This window comes from Lithobates pipiens, unplaced genomic scaffold (genome assembly GCF_037356315.1).
Source record: "Lithobates pipiens isolate NorthernLeopardFrog02 unplaced genomic scaffold, aLitPip1_a1.2 Scaffold_18, whole genome shotgun sequence".
In the NCBI taxonomy this organism is placed as follows: Eukaryota; Metazoa; Chordata; class Amphibia; order Anura; family Ranidae; genus Lithobates; species Lithobates pipiens.
Genome location: NW_027507758.1, coordinates 608,034,830 through 608,058,136, shown reverse-complemented (window position 1 = coordinate 608,058,136; position 23,307 = coordinate 608,034,830). Strand labels below are relative to the sequence as shown.

Genomic DNA, 23,307 nt, shown 5'->3' with positions numbered 1-23,307 from the left:
GTGCTGATGCAGCGAAAGGGTGCAGGTGCCTGCAGGTTGAAGATTGAGGCTTGAAGACACTGGATCCTCACGGAGGAAGAAGTATAGACTGGTCACCGGAGGTGTTCAGCGGGAGCCAAGCAGGTATGTAGAAATACTGCACCTCAGCAACAGTCAAGGTTGGCAACTGGCTTGCAATGAGGTACAGGAACGGAAGGCAGGTTCGTAGTCAAGGACAGGCAGAGATCTGGCAACGTGCTGGCAGTGAGGTACAAAGTCAGGTAGAAAGCCGAAGTAGATAGTCCAAGCCGAGGTCAGTATAATAAATCCAGGTAAGTAGTAAGCAGGGGTAATCCAGAAGAATAGTCAAGCAAGCCGGGTAATCAGGAACAAGGTAACAGGTACAACAGCGGTCAGGTATCTCAGGAACGAGCTGAAGACGATCCAGCACTGGTATCAGGTCAGGACCCTGATTATATATGGTGACGTGCCAGGATTGGTGGACGTGGTCGTGCGTACACACGTTCAGGTTGGCGCGCGAGTGCGCCCACATGTTCGTATTGGCATGTGCATGCGTCCGTTTGTTCCGGAACTCGTTCGCCTCTGACGGGGACACTGTGTATGGCCCTTGGTACGAAAATAAGCTGCTGCTATACTGGGACAGACATTCACACCGCGAGTTCCCTGACAGCTTGTCTGTCACAGTGCTACAGGATCTTCAACAACAGGGTGTTCCTCCCCACCTGTGGCAACACTGCCCCAGGACAAGCATCAGATGCATCCGTCTGAATAGGGATGAGCCGAACACCCCCCGGTTCGGTTCGCACCAGAACTTGCGAACGACCCCCGCGTTTGTTACGAACGTTCGAACCCCATTGAAGTCTATGGGACTCGAACGTTCGAAATGGAAAGTGCTAATTTTAACGGCTAATATGCAAGGTAGTGTCCTAAAAAGGGTTTGGGGACCTGCCTCCTGCCTCAGGGGACATGGGTCACTGCAAAAAAAAGTTTTAAAAACTGCCGTTTTGGCGGGAGCACTGATTTTAATGACGATTAAAGTGAAAAAAAAGGTGAAATATTCCTTTAAATATGGTGCCTGGGGGGTGCCTGTGAAGTGCCACGTGTTTCCCGTTGAAATGGATTAGAACTATAAATTAGTTCTTGGTTATCTGCTGCTATTCCTAATTAAAAGTATAAATGTGCATGCACATTAGAAGTAAACACTCTCTGAGACATGTTCAGCTCAGGCTACTTCTAAATACTGATTTATTGGTGGGCGGTGTTAATATTTTATACAGAAAGATACGTCATTACTATGTCAGTCTAATTGGTACATCTCATTGGTTACAATACAAGAGAAATGAAGAAACTTGATGCTTGAAGTTTGGTTGAAACTGGTTCTGTTATCTCAAATGAATTCTTCTAACGCGGGGGATGTGGGGGGTAGACGCCATCTTGGCTCCGAACATAAAGTCAATCTGTATACTACATAATAAGTAAGGAACATGTATACACATAAGCAAATAGACATTTTCTGATTATCATTATGTACATTGGATTCCTTAACAGTCCCCCCTAAAATGGCTATTTTCTTCTGTCCCTCATCTAAAGGTCCTACTCACCTGGCCCATTCTCCTCAGCAACTCTTTTTAGGCTGTATATAGAGTTGGGCAGCAACTAGTTCACTACCCCCCTCGATACAGCTGGAGAAGGGCAATCAGGTGCTATCTACCCCTATAACCCTAGAGGATTGTGAGATTTTGGACAGGGAGTGACTGTAGAGGAGTGAAGGGTTTGTCATTCTCCATCATAAGAGGGTCCTCTTCTTCTTGGTGGAAAAATGTAGGTGGGCTGTTTTCTACAGCCTTGCTCATTAACTTCTTTACGAAAGGTAGAATACAGCATACAATCGGGGGGTAAAAGAACCAGGATTATTAGTACCGTTACCCCTATCTGGGCGACCACCTTCTGCCACCCACTCATCCAGCTAAAATATTGATCCCATGGGTCTGTAATACCGGAGTTCTTCTTCAACTCCAATGACAAATCTTCTCATTTCTTTATAGCTAAAGTTACTTTACCATTTGGGCCGGTATTATCAGGAATGTAGGTGCAACAGGTCCCCGTTTTTTTCTATGATTTTACAGACACCTCCTTTCTCAGCTAACACCATGTCTAAGGCCATCCGGTTCTGGAATGTCATGTAGGAAGTGGGGGGTAACTGGTCAGCAATTCCCTGGAGGGCATCTTTAGTGTAATTCACGTATCTTTGTTGGTTGTAGTTTATGTAATTGATCCAATCTACATTCTTGTTCACATTTATTATGGGGATCAAAGACTCAAAACCAACTTTTACCTGATCCCTGGCTTTGAATTCATCAGGGACCCTCCTTGGGACCCCTATAGCATCTATGTACACATGAGGGTCAAAGCTTCCGGAGAGAGCTGCTCGCTTCCTCCTCTGACTGTGTGCTGGGTCAGTGTATGTATCAGGGGTATCTTCTGCTAGGATATGGAGGGGCGTAATCACCTTTTCAGGGCACATTCACCGGTCCAGATACCCTCTAATCTGGTCCTATGTTTCAACCCACTGTCCCTCCCAGGAACCACAATTCTGGCCCCAGTAACTGTCTGTAAAACACACATATTACCATCAGGGATGTCTCACCTTACCAACAGGGATGTCACTGTACCAATGGCATTGCCATGAAAGAGTCAAACGGACAAGGCACTATGTCACAGTAATCAAAGGTAAAGGTGGTCACATGTGTACCTGAAGAGTTGTACCAAAATGTAATTATGTTATCATTTTTTTGTGATGACCCCCTCCTGGGCCTCCCCCCTAGACCAAACAGAAAAAGGATATGCAGCATGGTCGTCATGAAGTGGGCGGGATCTTGTCCTTGGGGGTGGAGCTTTCTTGCAGTGGGAGGCGTGTATTCAGGTGTTCTTCCCGGCCAATTCCACTGAGGTGGCTGTGGTCAGCAAAACTTGGAATGGACCATCATATCTGGGTTCAAGAGAATGTTTTCTCACAAATTTCTTTACCAGCCCCCAATCTCCAGGCAGTAGTTGGTGTGTTCCTGTATCTAATTCAGGATCTGGAATGGAAGAAAACACTTGGACATGCATTTGGGTTAATTCTCGTGATAATGAGGTCACATAATTAGTCAACACATCAGATTGCAACTGTAACTGTTGTGGAAAGTGACAGCCAAGTCTGGGGGCTGAACCAAACTAAATTTTATAAGGGGATAGGGCATATTTCCCCCGGGGTGTGTGTCTGACACTGAACAGGGCAGTGGGCAAACTGTCTGGCTGACTCATGTTAGTCTTTTGGGCCATCTTCTAACATCCTGTTTTTCTAGTGTCCCTTTCATCCTTTCTACCTTCCCGCTACTTTGAGGGTGGTAAGGGGTGTTTAGAGCCAACTGAACCCCCAGTGCTGCCCTAATCTTTTGTAAGGGTTGCTGTGAAGGCTGGGCCTGATCGCTCTCTATCACCTCTGGGACCTCAAATCTACATACTATCTCACTCAGTAGTTCCTTAGCTGTGGTCCTGGCAGTCATGTCCACCTGCACTAGGGGGCGTATTCGAATCTGTCACTCCTTTGACATTTGGGAGTGATCAATTTGTATCCTCTGGAAGGGGTATAGAGCTTTTGCCAGGTGCTTCTTCTGTGCCTTTTCTGTACATTCTGGGTTACATTTGTCGCAGATAGTGCATGATCTGCAGAAGTTGTTGGTCAATGAAGTAACTCATAAGTTCATAAGAGTCTTTGTCAAGTGGGCAGTTCCATTTCCCCATTGCACCATGGCTGGGTACATACTCCTGGGTAGACAAGGCTTCTTGCTGCACTCGAATAGTCCATCTCTGAGAGTTCCTCCTCTCCGTTTTCCAGCTTTCCTTCTCATCCGGACTTGCTGCTTCCTGTAATTATTTCAGATAAACTCTGTCCACTGGGAGAGTCTGTAGGATAAGCACAGGGTGGTCTTCTTCTACCACCCTGCTGTCCACTTCCCGTGGAACACTGCCTGTCTGTTTGGCAGCTGAATCGTCTAGATTGCCTCGAGCTTCCTTCGAGTTTAGTTTGTCGTGTGCTTTACTTTAGAATAGTCACTTGGGTTGGGAGAAGCAGGGCGTCCATCAAGTCCTTGATGGCTGAGCTGTTTCACAGGTGTTCCTGCAGCCGTTAGGAACCCTCTGTCCTTCCAGATAACACCAAAATCATGGGCAACGCTGAAAGCATATCTTGAGTCCGTATGAATGTTGGCTCTTTTTCCCTCTGCCAATTTACATGCTGTAGTAAGTGCTTGCAGCTCTGCCACCTGTGCAGACATCACCGGCGGTAAGGTTTCAGTTTGGAGAACCGAGTTTTCAGCGGTGACCTGGATTCTACAGGGGTATTTCATGCAGTCATGGGGTGACAAGTCAAGACTCGACTCCTCCTCCTTACCCCCCTCGAGAAGTGGAAGAAGGGTGGTAGGTTTCGGTGTTTGACAACGTAATAGAGTAATGCTGTCTAGAAGGTAGGAACACAGGAGTCTCAAGTGTCTGGCAATGGACGGATGTTTCGGCTGGATCTTGGTGGAGTATGGGAGCAATGTCATGGGGAGCAAGCAGAACAAGGCAGAGTCCGAGAGCCAAGTCCAAAGTTTTGTCAAACAAGGCTTGTGCAGCAAAGACAGCTCACAGACACGATGGGCCTCCTCTTGCTATCGCATCCAGCCGACAGGAATAATATCCTATAGGGCATTGGCAGATGCCGTGTGATTGGGCGAGTACACCTGTAGCATGTCCCAGATGTTCGGATACAAAGGGCTTGAACGTTTTGTCATAGTCTGGGAGCCCTAGCACCAAAGATGGTGTACTTGAAGGCCTCAAAGTTGGAAATTGCTTCAGGAAACACCTGGAAGGGGTCTGATTTCAGGGCATCATACAAAGCTTGCATCAGTAGGGAGCCTTCTGGAATCCATGCTCTGCAATACAAAATTAGTCCAAGGAAGGAATGAAGGGGCTTCTGGCCTTGTGGCAGTGGGATGTCAGAGATTGCTTACACCCTGTCTTCAGTGAGGTGTCTTGTCCCATGGGACAAGACAGTGTCCAAGAACAATTACAGATGTTGAGCACCACTGCAATTTGGGCTTTGAGGTTTTGCAGCCCTGTTTGGCAAGATAGCACAACTGGCTTTCTGAGGTGACTTCAACAGTGGGTAAGTCAGCTGCACAGTGGAGAAGGTCATCAACATATTGGAGGAGAGTCACTTCCAGGTGATCCTCTTGTTATATGTCAAGGATGATAGCCATAGCGTTTGCAAACTAGCTTGGAGAGTTCTGTGCCCCTTTTTGGCATAACTGTCTGGGTACGTTGCTGCTTCTTTTCGTGGGAGAAGGCAAAGAGGTACCTGCAGGAAGGATGCAGGGGTACACTGTAGAATGCATTTGCCAGGTCCACCACAGTGAAGTACTCAGCCATTGGAGGTACAGCTGATAAGGTATGTGGATTTGGCACAATTGGGGTGTCCAACACTGTGACTTCGTTAATTGCTCGCAGATCCTGCACCATCCTGTATCTGTCAGGTTCTCCCTTAGGTGTTTTCTTCTTGACAGGAAAAAGAGGTGTATTACATGGTGAGGTACAGGGGATCAAGGCCCCATTCTGGACCAAGGCAGCTACATGTTTCGAGATAGCTTCTGATTGCGCCAACTTAAGTGGGTATTGTGGTTTCCGGGCAATGATGCGCCCTCTTTGAGCTTGACTGAAACTGGTGGCACTTTTAAGTGACCAATGTCTTCCGGGCCTGTGGACCATAGACACGCAGGAATTCTGTCAAGTACTTCTTTTGGTATTGAACTTGGAGTTATTGCTTCATGAAGTGTCATCAGGAGAGGCAGAGAATACAAAGCAGATGAGTCTTCCAAGGATAGGGGAGTATGTAACTTCACCCCCCTATAGGTGTGAAAATGATTGACGCCTGTAGTCTGGACAGCACATCAGCTCCTTGTAGATTCAAGGGACATGTAGAGGACACCACAAATCTGGTAAACAAATCAGGAAATGTCCCCACTTGGAGAGGCTCAGTGAGTGGACTGGAGCGGGGCAACCCATCCACTCCCACGCAGGGAACATCAATAGTGGAAAGGAAAGAATTATCAGGCAGGTCCTCAGCCCTCAACACACTCCTGGATGCACTCATGTCAATGAGACAAGTGGTAGGTTTTCCTTGTATAGGTAACGTGACCTTTGCTAGGGGTCCCCCAGTCTAATTTGAGGACACTGTCATAAGGGGTGACACAGGTTTTCTCATTTCCTAGCATGAGTTGGGGCGTGGTGGTGGAGGTTCATGTCCATGTTGCCCTTCGTGGGGATCCCTGTCATGTCTCAGATGTCTTGGGGCTCTGCGTACTCTTCTGATGTGACCCTGCTTCCCACAGTTGTAACAGATGATCTTTTCCCTGGTATTGGGCAGTGGTGGTGGACGAGTGTAGGCAGGATCTTCGTCTTGTGTTACCATGAGGGGCGTTGGTTTTTTCCTTTTTGGTTTTCTTTCCCTCTGGCCACCAACAATAAATCGGACATTTTCATTGCGCGATATTCAGGGCGGGCCACCATCAGGCTTTTTCTGATATCCTCTCTGAGTCCTGAGACAAAAGCAGATGATAACATGTGTGTGTGTGTCTTTTCATAGAGGCTGAAGCCCAGATCATCAAAGGCCTGTATGAGTCTAGCATGATACTTCTCCACAGACTCCCCTTTATCTTGGGCAATATCTTGGATTGTGGTGGTCTGATCTGCCAATTTCTCCTTTGCCCAGTCGCGGAGTTGTGCACAGAACTCCAAGCCTGAGGTATAAGAAGTGGCACTTGCCAGGCAGGCATCATTGAAGGCTGTCTGCATGACTGGCCAAAAGACATGTCCTGCTTTAATTTGGCATAGGCTGATCAAGTCTCTCCAGGCAGCTGAGTAAGCTTCTTGTATCTGCACTATCCTGCGGTAGAAGGGCATTGGCTGTTTCTCTGGGTCAGGCAGACTTGTCACTAAGGTTGCTGCTTGTGATGGGGTAAAAGCGACATACATCACCGGTGCCCCTTCTGGTAACCGAGACTGGTGTTGGGGCGGGGGGCTGAGAATGGGCACTGTTTCTCATGGTTGTCAGCATATGTTTAAGATCCTCTCGGAACTGTGAGTCCGGAGCCGGATTAGGGATTAAATCCGCAGGTGGCCTTGCTGCCTGTTGCTGGTCTTCCCACTCGGACACTTCTTCATCATTAACATATCCGGCCTGTGAAGGTAGTGCTTCCATATTAGGGAAGACAGGTGTGTGTTAGGAACCATCCTGGTTTAAAACGGGAAGAACTGGTTATATGCCATGGCTGGGCCTATTGGGTGTACCAAGATGGCCGCCAGCAGGAAGTGCACTGGGCTGTGCCTGAAGTGAGGGCTATGGTGTACCAAGATGGCCGCCTGGGAGTGGTCACAGTGGGTTGTGCTCGGGTTGGGGTGGTGAGAAGGGAGTGGGCGGATAGCAGGGTTGTCCCTCTCCTCCTCCGTTCCAGTTTTTGTATATGGGGGCGGTACAGCCACATGATTATTAACTCTGTGATTCACATACATCCTCTTCTATCCAACCTTCTTTGCAATGCCCTAGCCGTCCTGAACCATGCTTCTGCCACATCCAATAAGCCGTTATCACACAGAGTCCCCTTTGTCTTCTTATCAGCACATGCCATTCCTCTGCTTCTTGCAACATCTTCTCTCTTCTTCTAATATCACATTCTAGCATTCCCTTCTCTCTCTCTCTCTCTCTCTCTCTCTCTTTTTCAGCGGACGGCTTAAGAGGAGAATACAGGCAACAAAGTGGTTAATACTCCTCTGACTGCTGTCTTATCAAAGAATTCCTAGGGTGGGGGCTCGCATCCCTGCAAGAGATCTGTCTCCTAGCACACTCCTGACTGTTCGAGGGTCAAAACTAGCACGTCAGAGGTGGTGTGGAGCAGTGGCTTATGGCCCAACTGATCCTTCAGGTAGCCACTTTCTCTCACTGTCACCCTCTTCGTGTATATAAAACAGTAATGGACAAATACACACACAGGACATGACACCTGACACTCTTTGAACTGCAAAGATAGCTCTCGGGAAAAGCTCACCTGAGTCACAAGACTGCCAAATTCCAGCTAGCCTTCTTTCAAACTGCCCTCATTCACAGTTTGAGATAAACCCTCAGGACAGCTTTCCCGAGCAGAACATTCATAGACGTTTCGCAAGACTGCCACATCCGCAAGCCTTCTTTCAAACTGCCCTAATTCACAGTTTGAGATTAACCCTCAGAGGTCCTACACAGCCAACCTCGAGTAACCCCGTCTATAAATGCCTGCAGAATTCCACCCCACCACTAGAGGTAGAATCTAGGGGTGAGGATGGACACACGCCTGCAGCTGCACTTTCAGTCTGCTAAATCTGCAGCCCTTCAGAATGACAGACACTGAACAGATAATAGTCAGCAGAAAACCATTAGCAGGTTCGTTAAAACGGCTTCAGGCGAGAAATAAGTTACCTGCCTCTTTGAACAATCGAAAGGAGCCAACAAGACCAAATCAACCAGCCAAATCAGAGAGGTCGTACAAATGGTAAGGATAAATATGCTTACCGTACTGTTAGGGCTGCGCGCTTAACCCCCTTCTCTGATCTGGCCAGCTGTTCAGTCCTGGAATGCGGTCTCCCTTCGATTGAAGCCTGAAAGCCCCCGCAGATTTGGGCGCCAGTTGAAATGGATTAGAACTATAAATTAGTTCTTGGTTATCTGCTGCTATTCCTAATTAAAAGTATAAATGTGCATGCACATTAGAAGTAAACACTCTCTGAGACATGTTCAGCTCAGGCTACTTCTAAATACTGATTTATTGGTGGGCGGTGTTAATATTTTATACAGAAAGATACGTCATTACTATGTCAGTCTAATTGGTACATCTCATTGGTTACAATACAAGAGAAATGAAGAAACTTGATGCTTGAAGTTTGGTTGAAACTGGTTCTGTTATCTCAAATGAATTCTTCTAACGCGGGGGATGTGGGGGGTAGACGCCATCTTGGCTCCGAACATAAAGTCAATCTGTATACTACATAATATGTAAGGAACATGTATACACATAAGCAAATAGACATTTTCTGATTATCATTATGTACATTGGATTCCTTAACACCCGTGTTTGGAACAGTCCCTGCACAAAATGACATTAAACGGAAATAACACCATTTAAAACTGCTTGCGGTTTTAATGTTATATCTGGTTCCTGCAATATGGTTGAAAATCATTCAGAAAAATGGCATGGGTAGCCCTCCCTGCCCATTACCAGCCTATTTGGGTCTTGTACGCATATTAAGGGGAACCCCGTACCCATATTAAAAAAAGGAAATGCGTGTGGCCCCCAGGCCCTATATACTCAGAACAGCAGTATACAGGCGGTGCAAACAAGACAGGGACTGTGTAGGTTTGTTGTGTTAAGTTGAATCTGTTTGTAATTTTCAACCGGTACATTTTTAAAGTGTAGCTCCAGTCAAACAAACTATTTTTAAGCTTTTTGGAAAACATAGGGAAGGGTTATCACCCCTGTATAATTTGTTTTGTCGTCCATCTTTTTTCATCTCACTTGCTGCTGTCTCCTTGCGTTTGCAAGTAGGAGATGTTTGTAAGTTGGATGTTTGAAAGTAGGGGCCTGCCCTATATTATAGCGGTATGTACTGGGTACAGAGCACGCAGATAGCACGCACTATCTCCTAACACTACTGACTGCAAGCTCTATTATTAACCACTTGACCACTGGGCACTTAAACACCCTTAATAACCAGACCAATTTTCAGCTTTCGGTGCCCTCACATTTTGAATGACAATTACTCAGTCATGCAACACTGGACCTATAGGAAATGTTTGTCCTTTTTTTCACACAAATAGAGCTTTCTTTTGGTGGTATTTAATCACCTCTCAGTTTTTTATTTTTTGTGCTATAAATGAAAAAAGACCGAAAATTCTGCGAAAAAATGAATTTTTCTTCGTTTCTGTTATAAAATTTAGCAGATTAGTAATTTTTTCTTCATAAATTTTGGCCAAAATTCATACTACTACATATCTTTGGTAAAAATAAGTACAAATTGGTGGATATTATTTGGTCTTTGTGAAAGTTATAGAGTCCACAAGCTATGGTGCCAATATCTGAAAATTGATCACACCTGAAGTACTGACGGCCTATTTCCTTTTTTTTTTTTTTTTCCACAAAATTGTCATATTATCAGGTTATTTCACACACACAGCATATGCATACCAAAAGACCCTGGAGAATACAATGGTGGTCGTTGCAAATTTTTATCTCACACGGTATTTGCACAGCAATTTTTCAAACGCGTTTTTTGGGGGGAAAAAACTGTTTTGTGCTTAAAAAACAAACAAAAAAAACAGTAACGTTAGCCCAATGTTTGCATAAAGTGAAAGATGATGTTATGCTGAGTAAATAGATATCAAACATGTCACTCTTCAAAATTGCACATGCCCGTGGAATGGCGCCAAACGTCGCTACTTAAAAAATCCCCATAGGAGACGCTTAAATTTTTTTTTACTGGTTACATGTTTTGAGTTGCAGAGGAGGTCTAGGACTAGAATTATTGCTCTCGCTCTAACGTTCTCGGCGATACCTCACATGTGTGGTTTGAACACCGTTTTCATATGTGGGCGGGGCTTACGCATGCGTTCGCTTCTGCATGCGAGCACATGGGGACATGGGCATTTAAAAAATTTTTTTTTTTTTTTATTGTTCATTTTACTTTATTTATTTTAGTTTGACATTTTTTTCCCCAAAAATATATTTTTGATCACTTTTATTCCTATTACAAGGAATGTAAACATCCCTTGTAATAGGAATATGGGGTGACAGGTCCTCTTTACAGTGAAATCTGGGGGTCAATATGACCCCACATCTCACCTCTAGGCTGGGAAGCCTGAAATAAAAAATAAAAAAAAGATTCTGGCTTTGATCGTACTGGCGAGTTGGTAGAAGTCCTGGAGGGCGGTGAGGGGTGGGGGGCGTCTATGGCTGGGTATTTCAGGGTATCACCGAGTATGGCTGGGTATCTCCGAGTATGGCTGGGTATGGCAATTTATGGCAGGGTATTGCAGAGTATTGGCGGGGTATTGGTGGGGTACTACAGAGTAATAGCAGGGTACTGCAGAGTATTGGGGGGTACTGCAGAGTAATGGGGGGTACTGCAGAGTAATGGTACTGCAGAGTAATGGCAGGGTACTGCACTGCAGAGTAATGGCGGGGTACTGCAGAGTAATGGCGGGTACTGCAGAGTATTGGGGGGTACTGCAGAGTATTGGGGGTACTGCAGAGTAATGGGGGGTACTGCAGAGTAATGGCAGGGTACTGCAGAGTAATGGAGGGTACTGCAGAGTAATGGCGGGGTACTGCAGAGTAATGGGGGGTACTGCAGAGTATTGGGGGGTACTGCAGAGTAATGGCAGGGTACTGCAGAGTAATGGGGGTACTGCAGAGTAATGGCAGGGTACTGCAGAGTAATGGCAGGGTACTGCACTGCAGAGTAATGGCGGGGTACTGCAGAGTAATGGCGGGGTACTGCAGAGTATGCACTGGTATTGCAGAGTATTGGCAGGGAATTGAGGGGTTAAATTCGGTGAGCAGCGATGTGGGCACTGCAGATGCAGCCCACATCGCTGCTGACACCGATCTCTTTCCCCTCCGCTGTACCGATCGGTACAGAGAGGGGAGGGAGGAACCGGCGTCATAACATGACGCCGGTTTGTTTACAAGTGATCACTCCGTCATTTGACGGAGCGATCACGTGGTAAACTGCCGCGACGATCGGTCACGGATGCTCTCGAGTGCGCGCCCCAGGGGGCGCGCGAGAGCAGAATTCTGGGAGGCCGTTAATTAACGGCCTCTCAGAGTTAAACAACCGCCCTGAAGCCGTTAATCGGCAATTGGCAGTTGTTAAGTGGTTAAAGCTAGATCACTAGCTATATAGGTGAGGTGAATATAGTGGTGTATACTGCGGTCAGGGCACAGACAACAACCACTACACAGCAGCAAGATAGGAAATCAGCCAAAAACGATCGGTGTGTACTGTGTTGAAGGTACACAGAACACCCACTGCTTCAGATGCTAACACACTACACGAGGCCGCCTCAAAGGCGGCCTAATATAGTGTGGGGCGTGTACTACACAGCCTGAGCTATGATTGGCCACAGGCAGGATGCCTGTGGCCAATCATGGCTCTCCTCGCTGCTGGCGCTACGATTGGCCAAGCATGCGGGGTCACAGTGCATGCTTGGCCAATCATGAGCCAGCAATGCACTGCGCCACCGCAGTGCATTGTGGTCCGCGCGCGCCACTCGAATTTTGACGCGAACGGCCCAAACGTTCGGAATTCGCCGAACGGCCGAACAGCCAATGTTCGAGTCGAACGTACGTTCGACTCGAACACGAAGCTCATCCCTACGTCTGAACCACAAAATCCTTGGAAAAATCCAGGGAATACAGAATTGGCGGTGTACAGAGAGCTCTTTTCAGGACTTGGAAAGACTCCTCGGCTTCTGGGCACCATTTTACCATAACCGAGTGTTTACTTTTTGTAAGATCAGTCAACAGGGTTGCCAGTGGTGCAAAATTTGGGGAAAAAAATATCCTATAGTAACTTGATATGCCAAGGAAAGCTTTGACCTGTTTCTTATATGTGGGACTTGGCCATTCCCGGATGGCTTCTATTTTTCACCTGAAATTGTACAACTCCCCAACCGATAGTATAGCCCAAATACTTGGCTTCCTCTAAGCCAATGGCACTTTTTTTGTGATTTGTCATAAAACCTGCCTTTAATCTTTTCGCTGCCAGGCCCTGTGCTCCATTTTTACCCTCAGGTAAAAGCACTTTATATGAATAAGGAGTCTGTGTAGAGATTCCATGTATTCCTAAAATGACAGTCTGATACATTGTAACACACACGGTTACAATGATCAGCTGTCACTGCCTATAGCCATTGTACAGGGGGAGGGTTTACCAAGACCCCCAAGCCACAACTTCACCCCCACCCGCACCGCTCGCTCCTCCCCTCTGCCACACAGCCTGACAGATCATAGGAGACCCATGTCCCCTGGGGCAGGACCCAGGTCCCCAAACACTTTTTAGGACAATAACCTGCATATTAGCCTTTAAAATTAGCACTTTAGATTTCTCTTATAGACTTGTACAGGGTGTTCCCCGGCTTTTCAAATTTTCCGCGAACAGCCCAAATTGTTCACTGTTCGCCGAACAGGCAATGTTCAAGTCGAACATGAGTTTGACTCGAAGCTCATCCCTAACCATCAACAAATTTCCACCAATTTTACCACTTCAGTCAAAGCCTGTCTGTCTATTTTGGCAGCGCTTGCTAATTTTTCAAACAGTGTCTGCCTTTGTTCGTGCACAGCACTGACCATGTCGCAGTATTGGGTGTTTGCCTGTTGCAGTGCAGTGTTTGTTTGCTGTTGTGCAACGTTTGCTTGCTGCTGTTTAATATTGGACAACAGCAATAATTTTATGATCTTCTCCATTCTCCAGTGATATCTTTGGGTACTACCCTCTTAAATAGCATTTTATTGCTAAAACTGCCCACAGTCCTCCACCATATGTGACCTGGCGGTAAGCAGGAGGTAAAATGCTCCCTAAAGTAAGCAACCTTTTCAGTCACAGTTACCAGTCCAGTAATATAGTGACAACCAGTGTTGTGTTTATGGTGCTATTTAAAAGGCTATATATAGGTGCTGTACAGGGCTCCAACAATAAACTTAACTCACAAAAACAATATCCTAGCCATGTCCCAACACTAACTACACAAAAAGAAATCCTAACTATCAGGCTGCCCAAGCCTACCATTTGTCAGTCTCCACAAACAGTTTGCTAACCTCCATTGATTAGATGTGTTTTTCCAGCATATCCTACAGGTGCTCGATTGGATTGAACGATGGAGAATTTGGAGGCCAAGTCAAGACCTCAAATTCATTGTTGTGTTCCTCAAACCATTCTTGAATGAATCAGATCAGGCCACCTTCTTCCATTGCTTCGTGGTCCATTTCTGATGCTCACATGTTCATTGTAGGTGCTTTTGACTTTGAACACGGCTCAGCATGGGCACCCTGACTAGTCTGTGGCTACATAGCCTCATACGCAACAAGCAGTGATGCACTGTGTGTTCTGGCACCTTTCTATCAGAACCAACATTAACTTTTTTCACCAATTTGAGCTACAGTATCTCCTCTATTAGATCGGACTACACTGGCCAGCCTTGGCTCCTCGCGTGCATCAGTGAGCCTTGGTCACCTATGACCTTGTCACCAGTTCACCAATTTTTCTTTCTTGGACCACTCTTGGTTTACCACCCTGTCATGTATCCCCTCCGATGAATGTGTGCCTACTCAGCTCCTGTCCTGTCTGTTTAATGGACATAAGGCTTTTAACAGCAGAAGTAGAGTGATCGGGAATATCAAATACTCTTGTAAAGGAGGCCACAAACGCAGGGTAATTCTGGACAATGGGTTTTTACATTTCCCGTAAAGGTTTTGCCCAAGCCACGGCTCTACCAGAAAGCAAAGAAATAATGAAGCCTGCTTTGCTTCTGTCTGTAGAGAACGCCTGGGGCAGCATTTCAAAATATATTCCAACTTGATTGAAAAACCCTCTGCATTGAGCTGGATCAGCCCCAAAATAATGGGGAAGCAGAGCAGAACCAGTTATACCTGTTTCATAGGTAATATTAAAGACGGGTGCCTGCACAGAGACCAGAGCAGCAGCAGGGATGGCTTGCATCCAGGTGAGGATCCATCCCGGAGGAGGATCCAGGTGAGCAGCTCAAATCAGGAGCGTCTGTAATGCTATGGCAAACTGATCCATGCGGTGGTGCTGCTCGTCTAATCTGGAAAAAATATTACAACTAGGTGGATTGCCTGCATCTTTTGAATTAATTTCGCTCGTGAAGTGTGAAATGATAAACCAGGCAGAGACAGATAATGCAGTTAAAATCACACCATAAACGTAATAGCAAAAATAACACAGATAGTATCAGGAACATAGTCAAAAACAGAAGCTAGAATTTGTAAGCTAGAACGGGTAATCAGACGAGCCGAAATCAGGAAGCCAGAAGTCAGCGTCGTCAGAAGCCAAAAATCAGGAGCAGGAATCAGAAGAGATGTCAGCCAGGCCAAGTCATACACAGGAAAACAGCAGAGATGTTGACCATGTGAGGGCATGGAAGGAATGAGCAATGCAGTTTAACCGCTTCCTGACTGCCTCACACAGATATACTACGGCACAAGGGCACGTACAAGCAGAATCACGTACCTGTACGTTGCCCTTTAAGAGGCCGCTTGTGGGCGCTCCCGCCGGGAGCTTTGTGAGCATTATTGAGGGTCCCACAGACTCGATGTCCACAGGGAAATGCTGATGTAAACAAGCATAGTGGTTAACCCCTTCACTGCTAGTCACATTTACACAGTAATCAATGCATTTTTAATTGCACTGACCGCCGTATAAATGTGAATGGTCCCAAAATCGCACCAGATCTTTCCGCCATAATGTCGTAGTCATGATAAAAATCACTGATCACCACCATTACTAATAAAAAAAAATTATTAATAAAAATGCCATAAAACTATCCCCTATTTTGTAAATGCTATAGCTTTTGTGCAAACCAATCAATAAACACTTATTGCAATATTTTTTTTTTTTTACCAAAAATATTTAGAAGAATACATATCGGCCTAAGCTGAGGGAAAAAAATGTTTTTGTTGTTTTTTTTTTTATATATTTTTGGGGGATATTTATTACTATGGAAGAGCCCTGGGGCCATCAAAAAAAAAAAAATTCAGAATTCTGAGTTTGAAAGTCAGAATTCTGACTTTGAATCTCAGAATTCTGACTTTGAATCTCAGAATTCTGACTTTAAAACTCAGAATTCTGACTTTGAATCTCAGAATTCTGACTTTCAAAGTCAGAATTGTAAATTTAAATTTTTTTATTTTTTTTTTACAGAATTTTGAGATTCAAAGTCAGAATTCTGACTTTCAAACTCAGAATTCTGAATTTTTTTTTTTTGATGGCCCCAGGGCTCTTCCATACTCTTCCATATATTACAGCAAAAAGTAAAAAAAATGCTTTTATTTTCAAAATTGACGCTATTTTCTTGTTTATGGCGCAAAAAATAAAAACCACAGAGGTGATCAAATACCACCAAAATAAAGCTCTATTTGTGGGGAAAAAAAGGACATCAATTTTGTTTGGGAGCCATGTCGCACGACCGCGCAATTGTCGGTTAAAGCTACGCAGTGCCGAATCGCAAAAAGTGCTCTGGTCTTTGGCCAGCCAAATGGTCCGGGGCTGAAGTGGTTAAAATAGCAAAAAAGGGCTGTCTGTAGACTGGACTAATGAGTCCGGTAATGGTAACCAGGTAAGTCACTGTAGAAACAATGAGTGGCTGGTAATTAACTGACAGCTGAGTAGCTTAGCGCAGTGAGAAGAGAGCTGCTAGTAATAGCAGAAGCCCAGCCTGGGCAAGAGCGTGGAAAAGCATGGGTGGTATGGAGGATCAACCTACGAGCATGTTCTCTACCAAATCAAGTCTACATAAAGATACATAAAGAGCTTTATTTTCTGCATCTGTATCCTATTTCCATCCTTCTTGCAGTACTACCCTGTAGATCTGGAAATACTGGGGTAAGGAATTATTTGATCTGGCTGTGTTTTGTATTGCAGTAAAACCTGGAAAGTGCCTAATTTCTGTTGCAAATTGTACTCATCCCCCACCGCCACCGACGTGTATGCGTGACAGTGACTGTCTTGGAAACAAGAAGTGTTGCATCCCAGAGTGCGGTATAGAGTGCTCTGATCCCTTGCCACGTAAGTTACAGCTGCCAATCAATTTCCAATTAACACCACAGGCTTGGGAGATATATATATATATATATATATATACACACACACACACACACACACACACACACACACACACACACATATATATATGTATACACACACACACACACACACATATATATATAATATAATATATATATTATAATTTTTAAAGCAGGTGTGTCTTTATTGTGTTTCGCATCAAGTTGACGTTACAGTTGTTACTCAGGTTTACAGAGAAAACTGAATACATGGAATACTTGTACAGCTGCCAAATTCTTAGAGGGCTATTTGGAAAAAAAATAATATGCTTATCACACAAGCATTCACCCAGCTCTCTCAAATTCATTGCAAAAAAAACACAATATACAACCCAAACTACAATACTTAAAGCGGAACTTCTACCTTTCGGACCCCCCCCCCCCCCCCGTCTCACATTTGGCACCTTTCAGGGGGGAGGGGGGGTGCAGATGCCTGTATAATACAGTTATTTGCACCCACTTCCGGGCATAGACTCCTGCGAGAGCTACGCCACTCCCACCCCCCACCGCTATCTGCTGGGAGACACACGGGTCCCAAAGACAGCAGGGACCATTCGAATTGCGCAGGGCGACATGTACATACGCAGTAGGGAACCAGGAAGTGAAGCCGCAAAGGCTTCACTTCCTGATTCCCTTACCGAAGATGGTGGCGGCAGAACCCGAGGAACGAGGCACGGTTCGGTCCTGGGTGCCGACATTGCGGGCACCCTGGACAGGTAAGTGTCCTTATTTTAAAAGTCAAAACAACACACAAACACACCAGACCAGCGCTGTTCCCATAAGTAACAAACAACATATAACAGTCTACATGAAAAAGTTTTTAGCTTTAGGTGCAGCAGCTCTCTGAGGAATGCACAGGGTGGCGGACTTGGTCTGAAAAAAGGGAAAGAGAGCGCAAAGCTGCCCTAGTGTGATATTGTTTAATACTAAACAAAGCGAATTCAAGTTAAAAGGGGTATCGCTCACAAACATCGATGAAAGGATCGCATATACAGCTGGATGGGCGTCTCCTCTCCTGGCCTGAATGAATGGGTTGGCTCCCAAATGTGAGTGATGTTGAAGAACGATGTTAGCCAGGAGGACTTGTTTCACTCACTCACTCAGGGCTGCGAGTGACGCCACGCAGCGCCGGCTGGTCCGTGTGCGTGTCAGCAAACATAGCATGACACGATGAGTTTGCTCTGATAACATCGTTCTTCTACATCACTCGCATTTAGGAGCCATCCCATACATTCAGGCCAAGAGAGGAGACATCCATCCAGCTGTATATGCAATCCTTTCATCGATGTTTGTGAGCGAAACCCCTTTTAACTTGAATTCGCATTGTTTAGCATTAAACAATATCACACTAGGGCAGCTTTGCGCTCTCGCTCTCTTTCCTTTATTTTAAAAGTCAGCAGCTGCAGTATTTGTAGCTGCTGACTTAAAAAATATATATATATTTCGGTGGACCTCCACTTTAAAAATCTCCATGAGCAACACTTTAAATATTTACAGGTTACCTGTTTAAAGTGTAGCGGCCATAACCCTTTGCAGGACGGCCTTGACTTATTGGGCTTACCGGTTACCTCCGCTTGGCTTGTTCTTCCACGTCTAGGGGTTCCCAGGGTTGATACCCAGGGTTGATGGAAAAAGCGTGGATTCGTCTATGTGCTTCCCAACTCAGTAACCAGGCACTTCTCAGGATGTCACTTGTCGGCCCTCCTCCGAAGAGTCCTCCCCGGTCACTTCCATGAGCTGTGGTGTCCCTTGAAGCCCAAAGCACACCCAGACACCTTGAATCCTCCCTCAGTTACTGCTCCTCGGACCAGCCGGTTCCGAGACTCAGGAACAGACGGATCCCTACGCCAGACCAGATGGGTCTATTGGGGGTAACCAACAGAAGCATGTTGTGGGATGTCAAACACCCCGTGACCGCGACCCATCGCGGGGCTACCCCGGTCCTGGAAACAAGACCAGACCACACGGGCCTCACAAACTCCTCTCCCTCACACGTGACCTCAACATCTTAAGTACCCCTTCCCAGACTCCTCAGCAAGGCCCGGCACACCCACTGATTGGTTCTGAGAAGGCTGATACCCAAAACGTCCAACCAGGCCTGGTTGTGGCTTGTCATGTGCACCTCACTGTACACGTGACCGAGCAGAACTTCTAACACAGCCCAGCCAAACTGATGTCAAAGTTAATCTACGTAATTAACCCTCAGAACCCCACTACTGTTCTGAGGCAAAAACTAAATTTACACATGAATGACACTTTGTCCAAAATGCTACAAGAGTTATAGAGGAGATCTAGCTCTAGAATTATTGATCTCACTGTAACGTTCACAGAGATACCTCACATATGTGGTGTGAATATTGTTTACATATGCATGCCCGACTTGCGTTTGCATTCACTTCTGTGCATGAGCATAGAGGGATGGGGGCTCTTTTAAATGTTTTTTTTTTTTAATACTTATTTTAAAACATTCCTTGTAACAGGATGTAATAAGGGAATGACGGGTCCTCTTTATGGAGAGTTCTTGGGTCAATAAGACCCCAAATCTCTCCTCTACCTTTGAAAGAAAAAGATCAAAAGAAATTTGATCTTTTGCTTTAAAAAAAAATTGTTTACTTCCCTCCTAGACCGGATGTGATGTCATGATGTTGCTCCTGTCCTCCAAGACCATAGAGGCGACCAGAGATGATCTGGTCTCTAGTAACCTCTATGGCCAGCCACGGGACCCATCAGGTCATTTCTCGGGCGCACGGGTAAAAACGGTAAGCTCAAGAAATACCGGCGGGAGGGGGGATGTCCCTTACACATGTAACACAGAATTATGCCCTGTACACACGGTCAGAAATTCCGTCTGAAATGGTCCGATCGGATTATGTTGTCGCAAAATCCGATCATGTGTGGGCTCTATCGGACTTTTTCTGTTGAAAATTCAGACGGAAAAAGTTTGAGAGCAGGATCTAAAATTTTCCGACAACAGAATCCGATCAGACTTTTTCCGATCGTTTGTAGAGAATTCCAACGGACAAAGTGCCACGCATGCTCAGAATAAATTACGAAACGAAAGCTATTGGCTACTGGCCTCTACCTGGTCCTGTCGTACGCAACGAACATCACCACGTTTAGAATGATCGGATTTTTCAACAACTTTGTCTGACCGTGTGTATGCAACACAAGTTTCGGCCAAAATCAATCAGGAAAAAATCCGACGGATTTTGTGGTCGGAATATTTGACTGTGTGTACAGGGCATTAGAGTACAGAGATCTACAGGAAACCTTTATTACACTGTATAAATGAAGAAGGACAGCTTCAGCTACAATTAAATGTTCAAGCCCTCACGCCAAGCTCCGTAGTCACCTTAAAATCAATATCTATATGATAAATACCAAACCAGGTGCCACCCAACAGTGAATAACTACACTTAAAAGGTGAATAATGAAAATATAAGGGGTGCTAATATGAGGTGTGGATATCCCATCCTATCCTACACCCTATGTCTGTTACAGTAATATGCCAAAATTCATAAAGCCAATAACTAGAAAAGAATGTGAATAAACCATAAATACTTATTAGCCCTTGTACACACGGTCGGAGATTCCGACAACCAAATCCGTCGGATTTTGTCCGTCGGATTTTGTCCGTCGGATCTTGTCCGAGACTGTTGCATACACACGGTCGGACAAAGTTGTCGGAAAATCCGATCTTTCAGAACGTGATGACGTAATTTCGTTACGATGGGACTACGTTCAGGCTAGTAGCCAATAGCTTTGATGTAGGAATTTGATCTAAGCATGCGTGGCACTTTGTCCGGAATTCTCTACACATGATCGGAGTTTGTCGGAAAATATTTCCAGCAAGTTGGAAAATTTGGTCCAACGGATATTCCGACGGAAACAGTCCGATGCATACCACACACAGTCGGATTATCCAACAAAACGGTCCGATAGGTCACATTCCGACGGATTCTCAGACCGTGTGTACAAGGGCTAAGATATGATGAATAAATACGGTGTCCATATTATAAAGTGTCCATAAAAATAAAACTCTTCAATGTGTTCCAGTGAATAAATGTCTCTTCCACCATGCTGACTACTTCACACCCAGTGTATGGATCACTCATCAAATGATAATGAACTCTTTATTAAAAAGAAGGTCAATTAGCGCTTTAATCTTTTATATCTTCATTCTTAACTTTCTCCATTCTGGCTCCTTAGGTGTAGGTAAACGATCTTTCCTCATAGAAATTCTCCTATTTGGCTAACAGATACCAGATCTGTCCTCTGATGTCTCCTCCACTCCACCATGCAAACCAAAAAATGCTGATCGTATACAGCAGTGATTCTCAACCAGGGTTCCTCCAAAGGTTGCTAGGGGTTCCTTCAGCATTGGCCAATTTCTGCCTCTCAGATAAGTTCCCACCGACACCATTATTCTTTTTAGCTATTTGTAAGGAGGTAATTCTTCCCAATGACCACAAGTGTAAGGACTATTCTTCCCACTGACCATCACATTAATGTATCATGAGTTGTAGATTTCTAATTTTTAGCAGGGGGTTCCCCGAGACCGGAGAACAATTTCAAGGGTTCCTCTGTGTTGAAAAGATTGAGAAAGGCTGGTATACAGTGTGGTCGTTTTTATAAAAAAAAAGAATAACAGCAAATATAAATAAAATGCTCACATTAAAAAGAGCCTATATATTGACCCCAAACTTCCGTTCAGTGGAACGCTTGGCGGCTCCGGGACATGAGCGGAATGGCGATGTTCTTGCAACTCTACACAGGTGGGAGATATCAGAGCCAATATATGGGCACTTTTTAATATGAGCAATTTATTTACATCTGTTTTTATTTTTATTTTTTTAATAAAAATGACTACACAATATATACGATCAACATTTTTTGGTTTTCATGGTGGAGTGGAGGAGACATCAGAGGACAGATCAGGTATCTGTGCTCAAATAGGAGCATTTACTTGAAAAAGGATTGTTTACCAAACCTAAGGAGCCAGTATAAAGAAAGGTTAGAATTGAGATACAGTATAAAAGATTAAAGCGCTTATTGACCTTCTTTGTGATAAAATTTGGTGAGTGATTTATTCATATGAGCACATTGGGTGTGAAGAAGTCAGCATGGTGGAAGACACACATTTATTCATTGGAACACATTGAAGAGTTTTATTCTTATGGACACTTTATAATATGGACACTGTAATTATTAGTCATATCTTTTACATATTTATGGTTTATTGACATTCTTTTTGGTTATTATTATGAATTTTGGCCTATTCCTGCAACAGAGATAGATAGGGTGTAGTATAGGGAGGGATATACATCTCATGCTAGTGCCCCTTTTAGCTTCTGCTACAAGAAATTCCAGGCAGGAAAATCCAGCCCGGCCAATTGAAGGTCCTTCCTTTTCCTTCTTGTGAAGCAATGACTAACCACACTGCAATAACTTTTATGTTTTTAAGGATGATGGATCAGTAGAAGTCTGAAGATTGGAAAGATCAAGACGGTGCCTATCATGCTGCACACCACTATGCCCATAATGGGTTCTATGCAAATGTCTGAAGTTTCCTTCATGTCATTATTATACCTGCTACTACTTAATAAAGATAATTAGAAGGGTCACAGTGTTACATAGTCTTATTATCTGTTCTAGGTGCAGAAAACAACCTCCAAAAATGCTTATGGAGGTTTTTTCTCCTTTTTGAAGCAGGTTAATATGAAAATGAGGTCTTTAAAAAGGTCCCTGACAATCTTCAGTTCTTCTCTGCTGTGATGTTTCTGCCTTGCTGTGGAATAGAGGTTCTCCAGAAAACAGACACCTTTGGGGGGATTCAAAGCAGTTCAAACACAGCCCCATGCCATACCTTCCACGTTCTCTGATAAGGATTTTATATCATTTGTTTATAACCCTGATGCAGGGAATATATGAAGACCCCTATAAGGTCCCTCAAGTAGGCCTAAGACGAACACCCATTTTACCACTAATGCCGCGTACACACGATCGGACTATCTGGCGGACAATCTGACAGACTTTGTAGCTGAGGTCTGCCGGACTTTCAAGCAAACGGACTTGGCCACACACAATCACTCCAAAAGTCCGGCGGATTCGAACGTGATGACGTAGAATAAGGAAGGTCATAGCCAGTAGCCAATAGCTGCCCTAGCATCGGTTTAAGTCCACCAGACTAGCACACAGACGAACGGATTGTCCGCTAAATGCCAAGACAATTTTGAAGCAAGTCTTATTTCTAAGTCTGCTGGACTTTTGGGAAGAAAAAGTCAGCTGGAGCCCTCACGTGATCGAAATGTCCCAAGTCCGATAGTGTGTATGCGGCATA

General features: G+C 44.9%; 1 protein-coding gene across 8 annotated transcripts in view; it reads left to right on the top strand.

Moving 5' to 3' along the window:
- Positions 1 to 22,588, top strand: part of LOC143989238 (uncharacterized) — a 484,136-nt gene extending 461,548 nt beyond the window's left edge. For all 8 annotated transcript variants that reach the window (XM_077489308.1, XM_077489309.1, XM_077489306.1 and 5 more), the window contains 2 exons: positions 16,768 to 16,911; positions 22,432 to 22,588. In XM_077489308.1, coding sequence (XP_077345434.1) covers positions 16,768 to 16,911; positions 22,432 to 22,436 — 149 coding nt within the window. In that variant the 3' untranslated portion in view covers positions 22,437 to 22,588. The remainder of the gene's footprint in view (positions 1 to 16,767; positions 16,912 to 22,431) is intronic.
- Positions 22,589 to 23,307: the final 719 nt, after the last annotated feature.